Source organism: Rhinolophus hipposideros (assembly GCF_964194185.1).
Source record: "Rhinolophus hipposideros genome assembly, chromosome: 8".
Classification (NCBI taxonomy): domain Eukaryota; kingdom Metazoa; phylum Chordata; class Mammalia; order Chiroptera; family Rhinolophidae; genus Rhinolophus; species Rhinolophus hipposideros.
This window is the reverse complement of record NC_138054.1, coordinates 82,227,948-82,247,804: the sequence shown is the minus strand read 5'-3', so window position 1 is coordinate 82,247,804 and position 19,857 is coordinate 82,227,948. Positions and strand designations below refer to the sequence as shown.

Sequence of the window (19,857 nt, the reverse complement as noted above, 5' to 3'; positions counted from 1 at the left end):
ACACGCTTCTCCCAGGTGTGCTGTGTAGTCATCCCCTTCTACCCTAGATCTGGGCTCCTGCTGGGGCCTGTGGCTACTACCTGCCAGAATCCCAGCTTCCTCCAATCTGGCATCATTTACTCAGGAGAAAACATAGCCAGGACCACAAGCCCTCTGATTCCAGAACACTTTTCCCTCGTGCGAGAGAAGACATGATATTGACGCTGGAAAGAAGCCTTAAAAACAGGTATTCCGGACCCCGCCATAGGCCCCGGGCACCTCTGAGAGGTGGGTTTGGGATCAGAGGGACCTGGTTCAAACTCCGGCTCCTTCTCTTACCAGCTGTGGGACGCTAGGCAAATCACTTCACCTCCATGAGCCTTGGTTTCTGCATTTGCAGAATAGGGACAAGACAGGGACAACAGTCTCTCCCTCCTCTCATTGCTGCGGGATTTACAGACCACATGGGAAGAGCACACGGCACCAAGCCTCACGCATGGAGAGAACGCCATCATGGCGACCACGAGGTGGGACACAGCATCACGTGAAGGTGAAGAGGAGGGGAGGTGGGAATGAAACCCAGACTGCCTGGATGACGGCTGGCCTTTCCAATGTTCCAGTTGCTTCACCGGGAGCAAGGTGGTAGACAACGTGTCTTCTGTTTTCTCCAGATATAATGGGGTGATGACATTTCATAGGCTTCTTGTGGGGATTAAACGAGAGAAGACATGAAGAGTTTGGTCCATAGTGAGAGATCAGTAAGTGTTAGTTATAGTTACTCCAGCCATCATCATCTTCTTCATCCATACCATCACTGCATGTTATAAACAGAATGAATAATCTATTCTTATGTGTTGTCTAATCTGTTGTTAATCCTATCTACTGTGTCTTTGATCTCAGACAGTGTATTTTGTTCTCTCGAGAAATTTGATTTGGGTCTTTTTTGTATCTTCTCTGTTTCTATTTAACATGCTCAAGCTTTCCTTTCTCTTCTCACACATATATAGTTATAATAGCTGCTTTAATGTCTGTATCTACTAATTCTATTTTTGGGGTCATTTCTGGGTCTGTTTCGATCAATTGTTCTTTTTTTTCTCATTATGACTTTAAAGTCACCACTGCTCATTGTTCAGATAACATTCTGATGATAAAGCTTCATCTATTTTTAAAGGGTGGCTTCTTTACAGTAGATTTCCAGAACTGAAACTGCTGGGTCAGAAGACAGAATGGTTTTTAAGACTGTTCCTTTCCCTGAAGTCCGTGAGAATTTAGAAAGACCCTCCTTCTGCCTCTAAAAGCAGCATATGAATTCTCATTGGGCCTGGTGGTTTCTTGAGACTTGCCAGCAAGTCTGGGTTTTTACTTCCCTAGGAACAGTAGGAGAAACACTTGATGGGAGGGTCAGGCCACAATGCATCATGATCTCTAGGTGGATAGAAAGGAGCAGGAGAGGGCTTAGCTGCTGGGGTGCACATTCAACAGAGAAGAGATACCATCCTCTGAGCCTCTACTGTGTGTTAGGCACAGGGTTGTTATTTCATTTTCACAACCACACCATAAGAGAGATACTGCTGTGCCCATGTTACAGGTGAGAAAACTGGAGCTCAGAGAGATTAGAAACTTGTCCAGGATCACACAGCAGCTACAGGGCACAGTATGGGTTAGAACACAGGTCTGCCAAATCTGCCCTTACCATATGCTGGGCAATGTTCTAAGTTGTCCCACATAGTAAATGTAAGTGGGTACTGCCCTAATTCCCATTTCACACACAAATCTTTGTACTCAGGAGCTCTGCTGTATGTTCTTGTCCTCCCAGCATATACGGAGGTGGAAATAAGAAGAGCTGGCAGAGCCTGGAAGCCTGTTGCCCCCAACCTCACTGCAGAAGAGAAGAAGGATGACCCCCGTCTCCTAAGAGATACCCCGTGAGTGAGAGTATGTCCTCTCAGCCAGTAGCCAGAGCCCTCCCCTCCACCCATCCTTCCCTGCAAAGCTTCATTTACCAGGATGGTTCCCCAGCCTAGATTTCATCCACAGTGAAACTGCCAGAAGCTCAGAATTACTGCACATTTGCGGGATAAGAGGAAAATAAAAGGAGCTGGGTTTCCCCAGGGGCTTCGAGCTTCAAGTCTGATAGGCCCTGGCAGGGGAAGAGAAGGGAGGGAGAAACCTGAGATTCCTTTGTGGGAGTGTGACCCACTTTTCTTCAGCTGCACCAAGGCAGGACCAAAGCAAGTGGATTAAACTGGAGACCACCCAAATGTCTGTCTATTGCAGAATGGACACGTAGTATATTCACTCCGTGATGACACCTCGACCAGCCACAACTACGCACAACAACATGGAAAAATCTCACTCGCAATGCTGAATGAACAAAAGCTGACACTAAGGGATAGAGATTGTGAGAGAGACTGTTCATATGACCTTCCAACACAGTCAAACTAATTTGTGCTTTTACAAATCAGGACAGTGGTTACCCGCTGACGGGGGTGGTGACTGGGTGGGGTTGCTAAGAGGGCTTCATGGCTGTTGCTGCTGTTCTGTTTCCAGCAATGTACGAAGCTTCCAATTTCTCCACATCATCACCAACACTAGTTATCATTTGTCTTTTTTTGTTATAGCCATTCTAATGGATGTGAAACGGTATCTCGTGGCTTTGATTTGCATTTTCCTAACGATTAATGATGTTGAGCATCTTTTCATGTGTTTATCGGCCATTTGTCTTCTTTGAAGAAATGTCTATGCAAATCCTTTGCCTATTTAAAAAAAGATTTTGTGGGTGGGGGGGGAGTATTGGGGAACAGTGTGTTTTTCCAGAGCCCATCAGTTCCATGTCAAGTCATTGTTTTCAATCTAGTTGTGGAGGGCGCAGCTCACTGGCCCATGAGGGAGCACTGCACTCTAACCACTGAGCAACCGGCCACCCCCCACCCTTTGCCTATTTTTAAACGGGGCTATTATATTTTTATTGTTGAGTTGTAAGAGTTCTTTATATATTCTGGATATAAGTCCCTTATAAGACATGGTTTGCACATATTTTCTCCCATTATGTGGGTTGTCTTTTCATTTTCTTGATAGGATAGGTTGCAGGGAAAAGTTTTTAATTTTGATGAAATTCAATTTATCTTCTTTGAGGAGCTCACTTGTGCTTTTGTTGTAGTATCTAAGAAACCACTACTTAACTCAAGATCACAAAGATTTACTTTTTTGTTTTCTTCTAAGAGTTTTATAGTTTTAACTCTAAGATTTACATCTGTCTTCCATTTTGAATGAACTTTTGTGTATGGTGTGAGAAAGAGGTCCAACTTCATCTTTTGTATGTGGATATCCAGTGGTCTCAGCACCATTTATTGAAGTTCTTTCCCAATTGAATTGTCTTGGAACCCTTGTTGAACTTCCCTTCCTTCCTTCCTTCTTTCCTTCCTTCCTTCCTTCCTTCCTTCCTTCCTTCCTTCCTTCCTTCCTTCCTTCCTTCCTTCCTTCTTTCCTTCCTTTCTTTCTTTTCATATTGATGGCCAATTGTTCTAGCACCATTGTTTAAAACTATTCTTCCTCCCTGGAATTGCCTTTGTTCTTTTGTCAAATAAAATCTCCATATATGTGTAGGACTAATTCTGGGTCATGTATTCTGTTCCACTTATCTATTTATCTACTTTTATACCAATCCACACTGTCTTGATTACAATAATTTTATAAGTCTTCCTTGAAAAGTTTGAAATTCTAGATTCTTTTCATTTCCGTATAAGTTTTAGGATCAATTTGTCAATCTCTGTAAGAAAAGTCTATTAGGATTTTGACTGAGAGTGCATTGACTCTATAGGGCAAATAAGGAGAATTGACATCTTAACAATATTTAGTCTTCTGATTCATGAACATGGTATATCCCTGCATTCATTTATTTTGGTCTTCCTTGATTTTTCTGAACACTGTTTTATAGTTTTCACTGTACAAGTCTTCCATATATTTTGTCATATTTAGCCCTAGATATTTCATATTTTTTAATATTATTTTAAATGTATTTTTCAGTTTCGATTTCCAGTTGTTCATTGCTAGACATAAAAATACAATTAATTTTCTTGTATTTTAATCCTATATTTTTACAACCTTGCTAAACTCAGTTATCAGTTCTAGTAACTTTTTTGTAGGTTCCACAGGATTTTTTTACATGGACTATCAGTTAGACAGAAGTTAGACAATCTAACTTCTTCTTTTCCAATCTGAATGCTTGCTTTCTTTTCTTTCCAAATTGCACTAGCTAAAATGTTAAATAGGAGTGGTAAGAATAGATATCCTTGTCTTGCTCCTAATCTTAGGGGAAAAGCAACCAGCCTCTTACCATCAAGTATGATGTTACCTACAGGTTTTTTGTAGATGCCATTTTTCAAGCTGAGGAAGTTCCCTTCTATCTCAGTTTGCTGACAGGGTTTTTGTTTTGTTTTGCTTGCTTGTTTTGGTTTGTTTTTTTGATCAGAAATGGATGTCAGAGTTTGTCAAAGGTTTGGGTTTTTTTTTTTTTTTGCACTTATTAAATGATCATACGGTTTTTCTGCTTTAGTCTGTTCATACGGTGTATTACGTTGACTGATTTTTAATGTAAAATCAACCTTTTATTCCTGGGATAAATTCCACTTGGTATATATTCTTCGATTCTTTTTGTTAATATTTTGTTAAGAATTTCTGCATCTATGTTCACGAGGGATATTAGTCTATAGTTCTCTTTTTTTGTAATGTCCTTATCTGGTTTTGGTAACAGAATAGTATAGTAAGTAGGGAAGCATTTCCTCCACTTAAATTTTCTGGAAGACATTGGTGTCATAAGCTCCATTGTGTCCTCTAAAAATTCATATGCTGAAGCTCTTACCCCAGTATCTCAGAATATGTCTGTATTTGGAAATAGGGCTTTAAAGGTGATTAAGTTAAAATGAGGTCATTAGTGTCTTTATAAAAAGAGGAAATTTGGGCACACAAAGAGACAGGAAGGATGTGTGTGTGCAGAGGAAAGACCAGGTGAAGATACACGAGGAAGTGTCCATTAGCAAGCCAAGCCTCAACATGAAACCAACCCTGCCGACACCTTCATTTTGGACTTCCAGCCTCCAGAACTATGAGAAAATACATTTCTATTGTGTAAGCCATCCAGTCTGTGGCATTTTGTTATGGCAGCCCTAGCAGACTAATACAGTTGGTGTTATTTCTTCCTTAAGGATTTGGTCAACTTCACCAGGGAAGTCTGCTAGACCTGGAATTTATTTATGACAAGGTTTTAAACTACATATCCAATTTATTGAATAGATATAGGGCTATTTCCAATTGAGTGAGTTTGTGTCTTTCTAAGAGATTGATGTTACCATCTTAGTTTCTGGTATTGTCTTATTCATTTCAATACAGAAAATGACAAATAAAACAAAACCATCAGTTATTTCACTATCGCAAAATAACCATTACTAGTATTTTGCTGTATATCCTTCCAGATAATTTCTATACACGTGCATACTCGTCTCCTCAATTTGTTTTTACAGAATTGCTCTTATCCTTCACAGCCAGGGTTTTGTTTTCTGTTTTTTTTTTTGTATCGTCAAACCTTTGAAAACATGATTATGGATTGATGGTTAATAATTTGCTTAACTAACCCCCTAACTTAATGTGCTTCTGATTTTGGGGGTGCGTCATAAAAATACCATAGTCAATATCTTTTTGATTTGTCTCTGGGAGCAACTCAGGTTTGCATCTTGGTTTACAGTTCCACAAGTGGAATTACTGGGTCAACCAGTTTATTATTGACTTCTGATATTGAGCACGCTATGGTTGGTAGGAAGAGGGTGGGGGGAGGGAAGAGCTGCCCCCAGTCCCCACCTCAGGAGTTTGCCCTCTGCAGACCAGCTCAACCAGTGCAGCTGTGGGAAGGTGAGATAAGAACATGGCAACAGGAGTTGTTTAGAGGCTCACAGGGGTCCCCCGCCCTGCCGTGGCCTTCTTGGCATAGATCTAAGTCGCACCAGGTTACCATAGGTTTAGGAGGCGGTATTTTCCGTGTCTAGACTGTACTGAGTCTTACTTCTTGGCGTTTCCTCTTTTGGAATGATATCATCGAGAGGCGTATGCAAAAATAGAAGCAAAAACTGAAGCCAAGCTTTGTGCACACAAGTGAGGACAGAGACCTGCCTTCTCCTGCCACCACTCTCTCCTCAGGGAGCTCCAGTCTGATGAGGCAAATTACATTCTATGTCCCATGAGGAACTGCTGGGCTTTGGAGAAAATAAAGTCCTTTGTTCTCCAGATCCCCGGTCTGAGTAAAATGTCAAGATCCACAAACCAAAACGTGTAGAGGTACCTACAGAGAAACATATAACCAAGTGCAAATTAACACCTTCCCATGGAGGGATGTGTGATTGGATGCAATGGGGGTTTTCCAGAAATTCCCGGGAAGGAGAAGAGCCTAGATCCATAGAGAGGAAGTTGGGCAGAGGAAGGAGGGGGGCCAGAAGAAGGAGGAAATGACACGTGGGATCATCTGGCCAGTTTGTTGGTAGAACCCCACATAGGAAGGGAGGCCCCAGAGGTGCCTCAGAAGGTGTCTCCTCTGTCCCTTGGCAGCAAATCTGGGGACACTGCGAGAAGGGCCGATGTGAAGGTGGGGTATTATTTAAAGTTTTGATTCCCAAGAGTACCCTTCTCTCCCCGCTCCCTGTTCACCTCAAGGCTGGAGACTGGGCTGCGGCTTGGCAACAATGAGATCCTTCACTGACCACATACCCCATGCCCAAACTATACGACACCTGCCACCTGTCATCTGTCAGTGCAATGCTCCCTCTGTGAGGCTGCTTATATCCACTCACCAGCTGAGGACAGAGGCCAGGGAAGGGAATCATCTAGCCAGGGTCGCAGAGCCAAGAAGTGGGGGTGCTAGGGTGGGAGCCCCATCAGGGGGACGGTGCCACTCTCCAGGGGCTCCCAGGGCTCTAGCCCCCTCTGTTTCTCTCCTGTCCATCTTACCCACACACATGCCACCCCCCTCCCCTCACACACACACAATAGGTATATGGCACCGACTCCCAGGCCAGCAGGCTCTCAACGAGAGGCTACTATGCCCCCCAGGGCACATCTGGCGATGTCTGGAGGGAGACAGTTTTGGTTGTTACAACTTGGAGGGGACGGGGCTCCTCCTGGGTCTAGCGGTGGAGGTCAGGGATCTGCTCAGCACGGCTCCCACCACAGAGGCGTGGGGCCGATGACAGTGCGAGGTGGCTGCTCCAGGTCAGTCATGCTCACCTTTCCAGATGTGAGACGGGGGCTTCCTGCCAGATGTGGGCACCAACATGTCTGCCGATGTGGAGGGACGTCTTCCGGACACCTCGGTAGCCACATGGAGAAGAGACCTGACACAGATTCTCTCCTCCACTAAACTCTCCTCACGCTCCCTTCAACTGTTTTTCAACGAGTCCTCGACTTCTGGGCTTCTGTGTTGGTCTCTGCATTGTCCAAGTTTAGGAAGAATCTTGCTAAGTCAGTTCGGCCAGAATCCCCAGCCTCGATATCTGGCCACACCCAATATCTATCTGATGGGGTTCCTCACCCCCTACTCCAGGTGGAGTCTGATCACCCTGGGGTGATCCTGCCTTCAGCCAGCATCACGGTACCCTGGCGTTTGCTCTTAGTAAGTTTCCATCCATTGACCACCGCCCCCCCCCCCGCCCCTGCTCCTTAGCTATAAAATCCCACTTTTCCTCGTATTTGGAATTGAGTTCAATCTCTTTCCTCCACTGCAAGACCCCATTGCAGTAGCCCCCTAAACCTATTTCAATAGCCCCCTTTGACTAGTCTGCCTCACTGCGCTTTGACAATTGTCACGGAATACTTCTTTCTTTAGCATCCTTTCCAGACGGGAAGAGAGAGGCCTTTGGACCAATTTCCTTTCAGATGCGTGGGGAGAGGCCAACTCCTGGTAAGATTCATAAACCCCCACCCTCTGCAGGCCGGAGCACCCTCGGGGTGGGGACCTTACCTGGCAGCTTTCGACAGGGAGGGCAAGGGCGGTGGCCCGTGGTGGTGGGAGGGAGGGAGGAGGTGGAGCCTTCTTTTTCTAGGGCATGTGTCACCTGCATCCCGCTCAGGGGCACTGCCCTGGCACTATCCTGCCAGTGTAGGTGGCAGTGTGAAGCTGGAGCCTGCTCCCCAGAGCCTTTGGGGCAGATTGCGGATCTTTGGAGCCCTATGTCGCTGGCCCCCCAGAACCCAGAACATGGCAGATGCAGCGCAGGCCAACCCCAAATGGTTCAAGAAGAAGGTGCTGGTTAGACACCCGTTTGGGTGGAGGGGCCCAAGTCTTAGGGCCTCGTCTACTTTGAGAACCTTCAGGTACGTGCCTGCTCCTCTGAGATGGAACCCTCTATGGAAAGCAGCAGAGATGGGAGTGGGAAACTGGCTCCTTAAATCCATTTCTCTAGCAAGGAGAGCTCTGAGTCTCTGAGTGATGGCTGAGAAATATCAATGCATTTTCAGCATTAGAAGGGCCTTGGGGATCATCTAGTCAATCTTCATGAGGCGCTTGAGGTTTATCCGAGGTCTAAGGTTTATCCGAGAGGCTAAGGGGTTTATCTGAGGTCACACAGCATTTTGGAAGCAGAGCTGGGACTAGAACCAGGGACCCAGGTCTCTTGGCTCTGAGTGCAAGACCCAGCCACCAGGTTGGGCCACGTGACTTCCTAATGCAAATATGGAAGGGAGGTTGGTTCTGATCTGCAACAGTGACCCGACCCCATGAGATAGTGAGCTTCCTGGGTTGGAAGCTGACGCAGGGAGGGGATTCCTACTCAGGGTGGGAGGAAAGGAAGGCTTCTGGTACCTCCAGAAGGTGCAGGCCAGGTGGGAAGTGCTTGGATCTTCCTGGAGATGCCAGTCACAGGGCTGGGGCAGCAGGAAGCAGGGCATCAAGGGATGGCATTGATGGCGCCTGGTATGACCATGAGGCCAAGGAGTGAGCAGCAGGCCCTGAACCGCAGGAAGGTGGAAGGGCCAGACTGAGGACGTGGTTTCTTCCTCGCTCAGATCTAGCCTGGTTCTGATGAAGTTCTTCACCATCGCCCTCCTGGCCGGCAGCAGTGAGTATAGGCTCTGGGGAGGCTCCTCCTGCTTCCCCTCCCCCAGCCTTTCGCCCTTGACCCTGGGTGCCCTGGGTCTCCATTCACTGACCAGCAGCAAGCCCTCAGGCCTGTCCTTCATCTCTCCGGGCCTTCAGTGCCCTGCTCAGCCCCTGCCAGGCTTCACCCTCTCTCTGGGGCTGTTTATGCCTCCAGCCACCTGGAAACACGCTACGGGTGGTTGGCATTTATGAGCCTCGAAGGGGCAGGGCCCAGAGCTGAGCAAGCATCGTAAAGCAATGGTATTTGCTGGATGTTTATGAGCAGGAGCATGTGTTTGTGTTCGTGTGGACATGTAGACAGGATTAATGAGTTTGTGCGTGGATGTCCACACGTGTCCATCCTATGTGTGGGTGTATACACATAGGTGTGTGTAGGTGTGTCTGAGCATGTGGTGATGTCTCTGTGCATAACACACATCAGTAACGTGTAAGTGTGGTATGGGGGGCTGAGTCTAGAGTGTGTATATGAACACAGGGGTGTGTATATCTGTATGCAGTCTGTGTGGAGCAGCGGTGCCTGCGTGAGTGTACAAGAAGACGATGGAACAGGTCTGGGGACTTTTTACCCAGGCTGGTGGCCCCAGGTATACGGACCGGGGACAGCTGAGGCCCCTGACACACATCTGACCCCACACACACCCAGGCATCCTGGGGGCCGGTGCCTCAGGTAGAGGGGAGTTGGACGGAATCTCTGGCTGGCTCTCCATCCAGCCAATTACACGTCCCTGAACACAGCCACGTTTGAGGAAAAGAAATAGCAGAAACAAAATAAGGTGAAATGTGGCCAGGCCTGAGAAACTGTTGGTTCAGTTCAGACAAAGTGACCTGTTATTTAGAAAATTACGACTTGAGTTCAGCCCGAATCACGGGTCAGGGACAGAGTCCTGAGCCAGACTGGGCACAGACTTTGCTTCTCCCACTTGGAGTGCGAGTGTGGATGTGGCCTCAGCTTCAGGCCACAAGTTCCACTCAGGGGGCTGCGTGCGTATGAGTGTATTTGTGATGTGTGAGCATGTGTGCATGCGTGTGTACAAGTGTGCACACGCATGTGAGGTAAGCATGGGCCTATTTGTGAGTGTGAGGTGTATGTGAGTGTATGAAGGATGAGGTGTGTGTTTGCATGTGAGTGTGTATACAAGTGTGTCGTGTGTGGCGGAGAGGACGCGGTGGGTGAGAGAGTGGTGATGTCTGTGTGTTTGTGAGTGAGGTGGGTGAGAGAGTGGTGATGTCTGTGTGTTTGTCTGTGAGTGAGGTGTGTGAGTGTGTGAGTGCGTGTGTGTTTGAGTGCGTGTGTATGAGTGTGTGTGTGAGGAGTCTGTGTGTGGGGGGGGGATGCGTGTGCCCACCCCGTGTATAGACAAGTGAGTTTCTCACTCTTTTCTTGTATGTGACAGCTGATGGTTGGGGGGCCCTAAGGATGGAAGCCGTTCCCTGGAGTAACACCTGCACAGCTAGTGGGGGGCACGGGGTGAGAGGTGGGGGCCTGTCAGGCTGCGGGAGTGAGGAGGCCAGGACCTCGCATGGCGATCCCTCCTCAAAGCCGTCCTCAGATTTAGGAATTGAGGTCAAAGAGGTTACGCAACCTGCCCACGGCCTCACAGTGCTAATGGAGAAACCTGTTTACAAACCCAGTGTCTGACTCCCAAGCGGCCTGGCCCACACGTTTTTCTCCAGCACCAAGAAGCCAGCAGAGCGGGGGTGGGAAGTTAACATTCCCGGGGCACCCCTCCTGGCTCTGTTCTCCCACTCTCTTCAATGGCTATCACCGCCAAATCTCCTCTGGGCAGCTCAGAAGACAGGCTCAGGCCCGGAGGACACAGTGTCCTTTCTCTTCTTGCTCTGCACCCCAGCTTAGACACCCATGTGGCTCTAAACCATCTTCTTAAAAGTCACCTGTCATTCTCCCTACTCCTTTCCCATGTCCTCTTGTTTGTTCCTTATTCTCTGTAATGACGAAAATCACGAAGCCAATAGACAGGAAGGTGGAGGAGAATTTCCAACATTAGCTCTCTGAGGGGGAAGGCAGGCCTGGCCCAGGGTCCCCACAAGCCACAGGAGATGGCGGGCACCGTGGAGGGAGCGAGCGTCTGGTGCATGCTGGGCTCGGAGCTGGGCACTGGCCTGGCTCATCACTGGAGATCAGGACTGTTGTGCCCATTTTACAGATGGGAAAACATAGCCTGAGGGAGCTGTAGTTATGGGCCCAGGTCTGTCCTACTCCAAAATCTGTGCTCTTCTCACTAAGGCATGTTGAGGTGGTGAGTTCCCCATCACTAGCGATGTGGGACAACCACGTCTCAAGAAGCAAGTAATTGTGGGCTCTGGGATTCCATTCAGCCTCTAATTTGTGAAATTCTTGGCTCTTCCCTCTCCTGGTACATTTCCTCTTTCAGGCAGTGGAGCAGGGTGGGGAATGTGGATTGAGCAGAGACAGGGTGCTGAACTGGGCACCTAACCCTGGGCCCAGCAGGCGGAGCCCAGTGTGGGCGAAGCAGGCAGGAACGCCACTGCCTGGTAGTGGCAGGGCAGCTCTGGGGCACACAAACCTGGCATCATGCCTGGGCTCTGCAACTTCCAGGCTGTATGACCTTCACCGTTCTGAGCCTTAGTTTGCTCATCCATAAAATGGGGCTAGAGCAGCTCTCCTGCCTGTGTGTGGCAAGGTTCTGAGCCTTGGGCTCGGTGTTGACTCAGCCAGAAGCCCAGCAGTCCGGGAAGCTGGGGCTGGGGAGGGGCGACCGTGTCTCCGGGTGGGCTGGCTTCCAGGTACCAGGATGCTGATTTTGCTGGTACGGGAAGGGTCGTCGCCCTATTGCTGTCTGTGAGACACTGACAGAGGGAAAGTGTGTGTGTGTGTGTGTGTATGTGCGTGTGTGTCTTCACTGAATGACCAGGGCACCCGATCATCTCTGGATTAATCCTGAGATGCACTAGCCCCAGAACAGTGGTTGGAATGCTGAGTCCCTACTGGGGACACAGGAGCCAGGATAGGCCAGAAGGGTCCAGAATCAAACCTCGTGTTCAGAAGAGCAGGTGGCATGTGTGAAGCCCCTTATTGTTTCCCCGGGCACTTGGACTTTCACTGTCTGGATCCAAATTCTGTCTCCACTGGTTTTCGACCGTGTATTCTTGGGCAAGTTACTAAATGCTCTGGGCCTCAGTGTCATCGTCTATAAAATGGGACAGTCACACCACACTGGCACCTCAAAGGGCTGCAGTGAGCACTGGACGAGTCAATGCACGGAAGGGGCCCAGGACAGTGCCTGACACAAAGCAGTCCTCAGCAAATAGTAACTATTCGTCTTTTCTCAGGGCCATAGGGCTTAGTCTTAGGATGTGGATAACGCACCATATTCGTGCCTTGTGGGTTGCTTCCTTCCTCCTGCTCTGCCTGCCTGCCCCCCCCCTCGCCTTCCCCTGCCCTGAGGTGTTGGGAGGATAGACAGACAGATAGGGCAGGGAGCTCACGGCACCCCCTCGGCTCTCTTCTCTTGCAGTCCTGCCTCTGGCCCACAGCAGCCTGTTCAACCTGAAGTCCATGGTGGAAGCCATTACGAGGAAAAATGCCATCTTGTCCTTCGTGGGCTACGGCTGCTACTGCGGGCTGGGGGGGTTCGGCCGGCCCATGGATGAAGTGGACTGGTAGGTTCTGAAACGCCTGGCCTTCTGTCAGGACCAGACAGGGGCAGCAAAGGTCAGACTGATGTCCATCTCTGAGAGGTGGGAGAGGGCCTTTTCTCCAAAGGACGAGGCTCATTTGATGAGTTAGTGAGGATGACACATGAGACAGACTTTTGACCTGTGTTCTCTCCAACCATCTTGGACTCTCTATTGTCCAAGATCTTGGGCTTGGAGGCATCTGAACTCCCACTCTTACCAAGAAGGAATCTTTGACCTGCCCCAGCACGCACGAGAGCAACAGTCCCGTCGCATGCTTGACAAAGGCGAGGGCTGTGACCCCTGCCACCATCAGAATGGAGGCTCGGGAGGACAGGCTGTGTGTGCTTCCTCCGTCAGACTGGAGATCCCAGAAGCCACGGCTTATCTTGTGTTCCTGTCTCCCCAAAGCAGCCAGCACCAAGTCTGGTAGTACTGGGCGCTTAATAAATGCATGTTGACTAATTGTCTTCCTTCTACCAGAGGGGATGGGGATAGCCACACCACATTTGCTTCCTGTCCCGACCCACCCCACCCACCGACCCCCATTCAAGCCTTCAGACCTTTGTTACTCCCTAGCCATATCATGCACGGTCAGGTACGGCCGCTGCACATAGGCAGTCTCCTCCAACACTGACTTAACCCTAACCCTCCCTCCTACCCTGATCACATGGCTGGACCACCTGATCCCTCCTGCAGCTGCAGTCAGGGCTTCAAGGGGGAGAACTAGAGCCCTGGGCATGGGACAAAGAGGCAGGACAAGAACCTGGGGCACAGGCTGGCTCTTCCTGGCTATGTGACCTCAGGCAAGTAGTTGCCCCTCTCTGGGCCTCAGTCTGAAGCTCTGACCAGTGAGGAAATGGAAGAGATGGTCAGGGTCTGCTGGTGAGAGATGCGCCAAGCCTGGCTATACAGGCCTACTCTCTTCTACCTGCCCCTAGGTGCTGCCATGCCCATGACTGCTGCTACCAGAAGCTTTTTGACCAGGGCTGCCACACCTACGTGGACCACTATGAATATACCATCGAGAATAACACTACAATTGTTTGCAGTGAGTCCCTCTCCTGATACCCTCCCCCAGGGAAAGGGTGTGGGCTGCCAGTTCTCCCAGCTGGGGCCCTGTGCAGGCTTGCCAGATGAAATACAGAAGGTCCAGTTAAATTCAAATTTCAGAGAAACAACAAAACATGTTTTCATGTAAGTATATCCTAAATAGTGCATGGGATATACTTATACTGAAAATTAAGTGTTAGCATAAAATCAATGTCTTCGTATGGAATTAAGAATGAGCATAAATATGTCCCATGTCATATTTGGCACATACTTATACTAAAAATGTTTATTGTTTGTCTGAAATTCAACTTAACCAGGCGTCTCTTCTTTGTTGTTGTTTGCCTGTGAATCTAACAATTGTCGCTGTGGTTCTAGCACATCTCCCTGATATGTTCTGGTCCCCAAGCCCAAGGTGACTGCTGGTTTTCTAGTCCTGGAGAGTCCTAAGCTTTGGGGAGTGATTTGGATTCAGGGGGCCTGGGGAGAGCCCAGATCACCAGGTGATTGTGAGACTTTGTGACATGCTGGCCTGGGAGTTGGGAGACCTGGGTTTAAACCCAGTCAGCATCTCCTTGCTGTGTAATTCTGGGCAGGGTTCTTCCCTATCTGGCCTCAGTCTCCCCGTGGGTACATGGAAGGGTTTAGAATCGGAATAGACCCGTTGCCTTCCAGTTTGTCATTGGGACCCCATCAGAAGGTGGCCCCATCACAGGACCCTCTGTTTCTAGGATTCAAGCTATTGGAGCCAGGCCTGGCAGAGTTCCCTCTTTACAGTGGGCTTTCCATGGCCATTCCCCAACTGAGGGGTTTGGCATCCAAGCTAATGGCCCAGGTGCCCCTGCCCCGCCTCCCCTTTGTGTCCCTCCCTGGGGCAGCAGGTGCCCCCTGGCCCAGTAGGGTGAGCAGCACGAGTTGCCTTTGTCTTCTGTCTTAACCAGGCTCTGATCCTCATCCTTCACTAACGGCTCACCAGCAATTCCCGCTTTGCAAAGAAATTCAAGTCTCCTATTCTCTGGGAAAGAGCCTGGGGGGATCTGGGCACATCTGGGGCCCTTGGGAGCTCAGGGTCCTGCAGTCCTCATATTCTGCTGTTCAAACATTGGGTGGAAGGGCTGGCTTGAGAGAGAAGGAGTGGCCCCGTTAAAACCTCAAGCAGTGGTTTTCATGGTGGCTTCTGGAGATTCCTGCGGGCACGGGGTCAGATGCTGTGAGGGAGGGGATGGAGGGGAGACCTTGAGTGATCCAGCTGGCTCTTTAACGTATGTTATAGCTTAGAGCCTTAGAGGCTTCTCTTTCAGCTGTTTGATGTGTTAGCCTTCTGCAGAGTTTCATTTAAGAAAAAGGATTCTGCTGATGCGTAACGCTGGGCAGGATCTTTCTCACCTGGCCTCAGTCTCCCCAGGGCTCATGGAAGGGTTTGGATCAGAGCAGACCCGCTCCCTTCCAGTCTATCATCGGAACCCCACTAGGAAGTCTGACATGTTTGCAAACCATTGGCGAGCGGGTGGCTCTCAAAGGGTGTTCGCAACCTGCACCATCAGCAGCACCTAGGCACTTTTTAGAAATGCAGGTTATCAGGCCTCATCCTGACCTACTGCACCTGGAGCTCGAGGGGTGGGGTTAGGCAGCCTGTTTTAACGAGCTTTCCAGCCGATTCTAATGCGCATCTAAGGTTGAGAAGGACGGGGTAAATGATTTCTGGAGGCTAATATTAATAACACAGCAACAGCAGCAGTTACCACGTATTAAGCATTTGCTCTGTGGGAGTCAGTGAGCTAAACTCTTTACAAGTGTTTTTTTTCACTGGATCCTTACCACGAACTCCCTCGAGGGGGTGTGTTGTGCGATTCTGTGATTGAAGCCAGGAGGCCTGCGATGGCAGAGAGCAATTGGCCTTGGGGTGGGGAGTTCCGGACACCTGAGTTTCTGTCCCAGCTCTGCCTTGGGTTTGCTGGGTGACTCAGGTGAACCAGTCTCCCTCTCTGGGCCTCAGTTTCCCCAACGATGCAATGAAATATTGGACTTGAGTGGTACTCTGATTTTCACATGCACCAGAGTCACCTGGAGGGCTGTTAAGACAGGCTGCTGGGCCCGACCCGGAGCTTCTGAGCCCACAGTCCTGGGTTGCATCCCCGGCCGCTGGTGCTGCCCGCCCTGGGACCACATTCCAAGGACCCCTGGGCCCTCAGAATCCATGCACTCCCCTCCACAGGAGATCTCAACGAGACGGACTGTGACAGGCAGACCTGCGAGTGTGACAAGAGCGTGGTGCTGTGCTTCCAGAGCCAAACGTACAACGAGAAGCATCGCAACTTCCTCAATATATACTGTCAGGGCGTCACGCCCAACTGCAGCATCTACGAGCAGCCCCAGGAGAACACGACCTACAGACCCAGCACCCCGACACCCCAAAACACGACCTGCAGACCCACCACCCCGACACCCCAAAACACGACCTGCAGACCCACCACCCCGGCACCCCAAAACACGACCTGCAGGCCCACCACCCCGACACCCCAAAACACGACCTGCAGACCCACCACCCCGGCACCCCAAAACACGACCTGCAGACCCACCACCCCGGCACCCCAGAACACGACCTGCGGACTCACCACCCCGACACCCCCTGCACCTCCCTAGCGCCCTCTGGGCTTGGACAGAGAAGCGAGGTGGAGGTTCCTGCTCTGGGGACCAGATGTGTGGAGCAGGTGGAGGTGGGGGCAGATGGGCAGCCCACAGGCTGCAGTGCCACCTCCTCCCTGCAGCCCTCCAGGAGATCCACCCCTACAGGACTCAGGAAGGCCTGGGCCCTGACTGTGGCCACGGTCTCCTCCAGCCCTGCACTGGGTATATCTAAGTCCTGCCGCTGGTCCTGGATCGGCCGGGAACATGTGGCTTGTTGGGGTGTCCCCTGAGTGTGGAATATGAGGCCTGAGCGAGAGGCCCCAGGCTCCCAGGTCCCTGGCAAACACGGGAGGAGGCAGGGTCTAGCCCTCCAGCCTCTCCCCCTGCGCCCTCTCCTTATGCAGCAGCCAGGCCAGTGGGTGGAGGGATCCCAGACCTCACTCTCCCTGCGATGAGAGAGGCGAGTCTGCAGCCCACGTCAGAAGTTTTCTCAATGGGGAGGAGCCTGAGGGCTGAGACACACCTTCCACCCAAAGGGGGTGGCAGGCAGGAGGCTGTGTGGAAGCTTCAGGAATGCAGTAGGGAGGGTAGGGAGGGGAGAAGGTGGGAGAGAGGGGAGACAAGGTGAGGGACAGCTGTCCAGACCGGAGTGGTCTCGGCAGCAGAGGCAGGGCAGGGAAGCCTTGGGGATGCAGGACCCCCTTGAGCCCGGGCTCCCAAGGATGCCTGCGGGACTGTGGGCAGAGGCAGAGCGGGATCAGGCCTCAGCAGGGCCAGCCTTCCGGACTCTGCCCAGCAGAGCTGTCTCCCCAAGGGCACCTTCCCCTGTCCTCCCTTGCCTTACCTCTTGACCCAAGGTCAGTGTCCTCCAAGTAGCCAGTACCCTGCCTTAACCCCACCTTCTGCCTTTGTTCACCGTCAATCCTGAGCTCCCACTGACACCGCGCTGAGACCTGCCTGGACCCCAAGAATAGCTACCAAGAAGTTCGACAGAGCCCCCAAGGACCACTGGCACTGGTGGAGGGATAGCCAGGAAGGGTGGAGACAAGGAGAGGTGTGGGGGTGGGGAGAGAACGTCTATGAAAAAGATGTCAGGACTGGATAGAAGCCAACTGCAGCTTCTAGAACACTAGCCTTCCAGACTGAGGGTAGAGCTGTCCCTCATTCTATGTGGGAGGAAGCCCTTCCACTGCTGGCTGTGGTGTGATGGCTGTGGTCCCCGTGTACCCTAACCGACCTGCTCCAACTCCCTCCTCCTCACCATCCAGGATTAAGCCCCTCATCTCTGAGCGGAGCCCTCACCAAGCCGGGTGGAGCCAGGACAGTGCGCCTGGAGCGCCCTCTGGAGGCAGGGACTGCAGAGGCCTGGCCCCTTGGCTGTGGGAGCCCAGGTGGTACCCTGCACGTGTGCACACATCCTCCCCTCCTGAAAGCCTGGAGCAGCATTTGGAATGAGATTCTGCTGTGAAGGATCTGCCTGCACCCCACCTCACCCCAGACTCTCCCGGATGTTGCAACCCCCAGAGACCCCCCCACAGGACACAGCATGCCCTCCTCAAACTAATAAAGACCTCCTGTCTCAACTCCCCACTGCTGCTGGTCCCCCTTGGCATGGTATTCACTGGCCAGGGGTCAGGAGAGGGCACGGTGATTCCCTCTGCACGCTGAAGCTCTGGGGAAAGCGGGTTCCCTGCCACCCAGCAACTGGCATGGCGAAGTGGCCCAGCTCCTGCAGAGGCAAATGTTGGGAAGGTTGGAGATGAAGCCGAGAGCACAGGCACCAGGGTCCAGCAGTTGGACAATAACAACGACTACTGGGCTGAGGGTTGTTGTCAGGTGTCAGTCTCCCCCATACCATTCCTTTCCATTGAACTGAGGCCCAGAGAGGGCAACTAACTTGCCTGAAGTCACACCTGTTGTAAGTGATGGGACTGGGATCTGAATCCTCTGCATCTGACTTTCAACTACCCCTCCTCATACCTTCTACAGGGTGACTCGGGCAGCTGGGGGCACTGATGTGAGTGACCGAGAATCCAGGAGGGCACCAGGTCCTGCGTCCTGAACTTGGCCCCTTCTCTGCCTTAGGGCCTTCCTGCCAGGGGCATCAATTCCCCCGTGTGCACAGGGACCAGAGCAGCTATTTCAGATGTTCCTCAAAGCCATGTGTTTTCTTGGGTCACTAGAGTTGATCTTTGGGGAAGGGGAAGCTAAGCACATGGGACCCTGCCACCCCCAACTTAATCTCCAGTTGAGCAGCCCTGCTTTTCCTGTATTCTACATGGAGCGTTCACATAAACAATGGAAGGGGAAAAGAGATTCTTGGGCTAAAATTTTTTAAAAGTTTGAAAACTCCTGGACAAGTTCATCTATTGGTTCATTCATTCCATGGACCTATGCTGATGGTTTCCTATGGACCAGGCGTGATGCTGGGCTTCAGGGTGGACGCCATACAAGACATAGCCTCTGCCTGCAGGAAGCTCACAGCCTGGTACCAAGGGTTTCACGGGGAGCACGGAGGATGAAGCCCCAAGTGTGTCCTGGAAGGGACCCCCAAGGGGACAAGGGGTAGAGCTGGGATGGTGTATTTGAGATCTCTGGAAGTGGACAGGAGGAGTGGGGGGGTCACATTTTTTAAAGAAGGGGCTCCTTGTTTCTACAGTCTGGGGGGCTTGGGGGGTGATCTCTCCTTCCTCCGGACTCTTTCCAAGTGAGTGAGGTTTCTTATACTAAGGCTTGGGGGTGGGGTCTGCCATTAACAAAGATTCTCCTTGCCCAATCTTTAGTCAGGCTCCTCCCGAGACTATTTCTCAACCAGGCCTCAACCTCTGGGTTTCCATGTCCATTTCAGCATTACCAAGTTTTAGCAAGAACTCTGCCGTGTTAGTTTAGCAAGAATCCCCACCCACCATGAACAGCTCTCCAGATTCCACACCCTCCACCATCCCCAGCTGATAGCTTATGCCCTGGCCTGCCTTCAGCAAGAATCCTGTTAGGCCAGTTTAGCCTGAAGTATTCCATCTGCTTAGCAATTTTCCATCCACGTTCGCTATGAATTCCCATTAAAGAAAAATGAAGATTTGTAATTGTCGAATTCAGAATTGAGCTCAGTTCTCTACTGGCCCCTGAAGCGATAGTTCTTGAATACAATTTGTTTTTACCACTAAAACTATGGCCCAGCGTCTGGTTTCCTAACTGGCGTGGTGCCGTGACTCGGACGGCATCCGGTTCATCACTGGGACCCCAGGCCTCTCACCCAGGACCCCAGGTGTGTGCTTTGGACGCCGTAGTCTTCACTGCTGACTGATGGGTCAGAGTCCACGGGTGAGGCCACTCCTCAGCCAGCGCTCTGGATTACTGTCCACTGAAGCACGGCTTTGATTCCTGTGGTTCTGAACATCCTCAGG

The 19,857-nt window shown here is 50.8% G+C and overlaps 1 protein-coding gene across 1 annotated transcript; it reads left to right on the top strand.

Moving 5' to 3' along the window:
• Window positions 1-8,218: 8,218 nt before the first annotated feature.
• Window positions 8,219-16,468, top strand: PLA2G2F (phospholipase A2 group IIF; the record flags this gene model as incomplete). The annotated part of the gene is made up of 5 exons (XM_081058069.1): window positions 8,219-8,334; window positions 9,025-9,077; window positions 12,616-12,760; window positions 13,717-13,826; window positions 16,041-16,468. The coding sequence occupies 5 exons, from the start codon at window positions 8,219-8,221 to the stop codon at window positions 16,466-16,468; spliced, it is 852 nt and encodes a 283-aa protein (XP_080914195.1).
• Window positions 16,469-19,857: the final 3,389 nt, after the last annotated feature.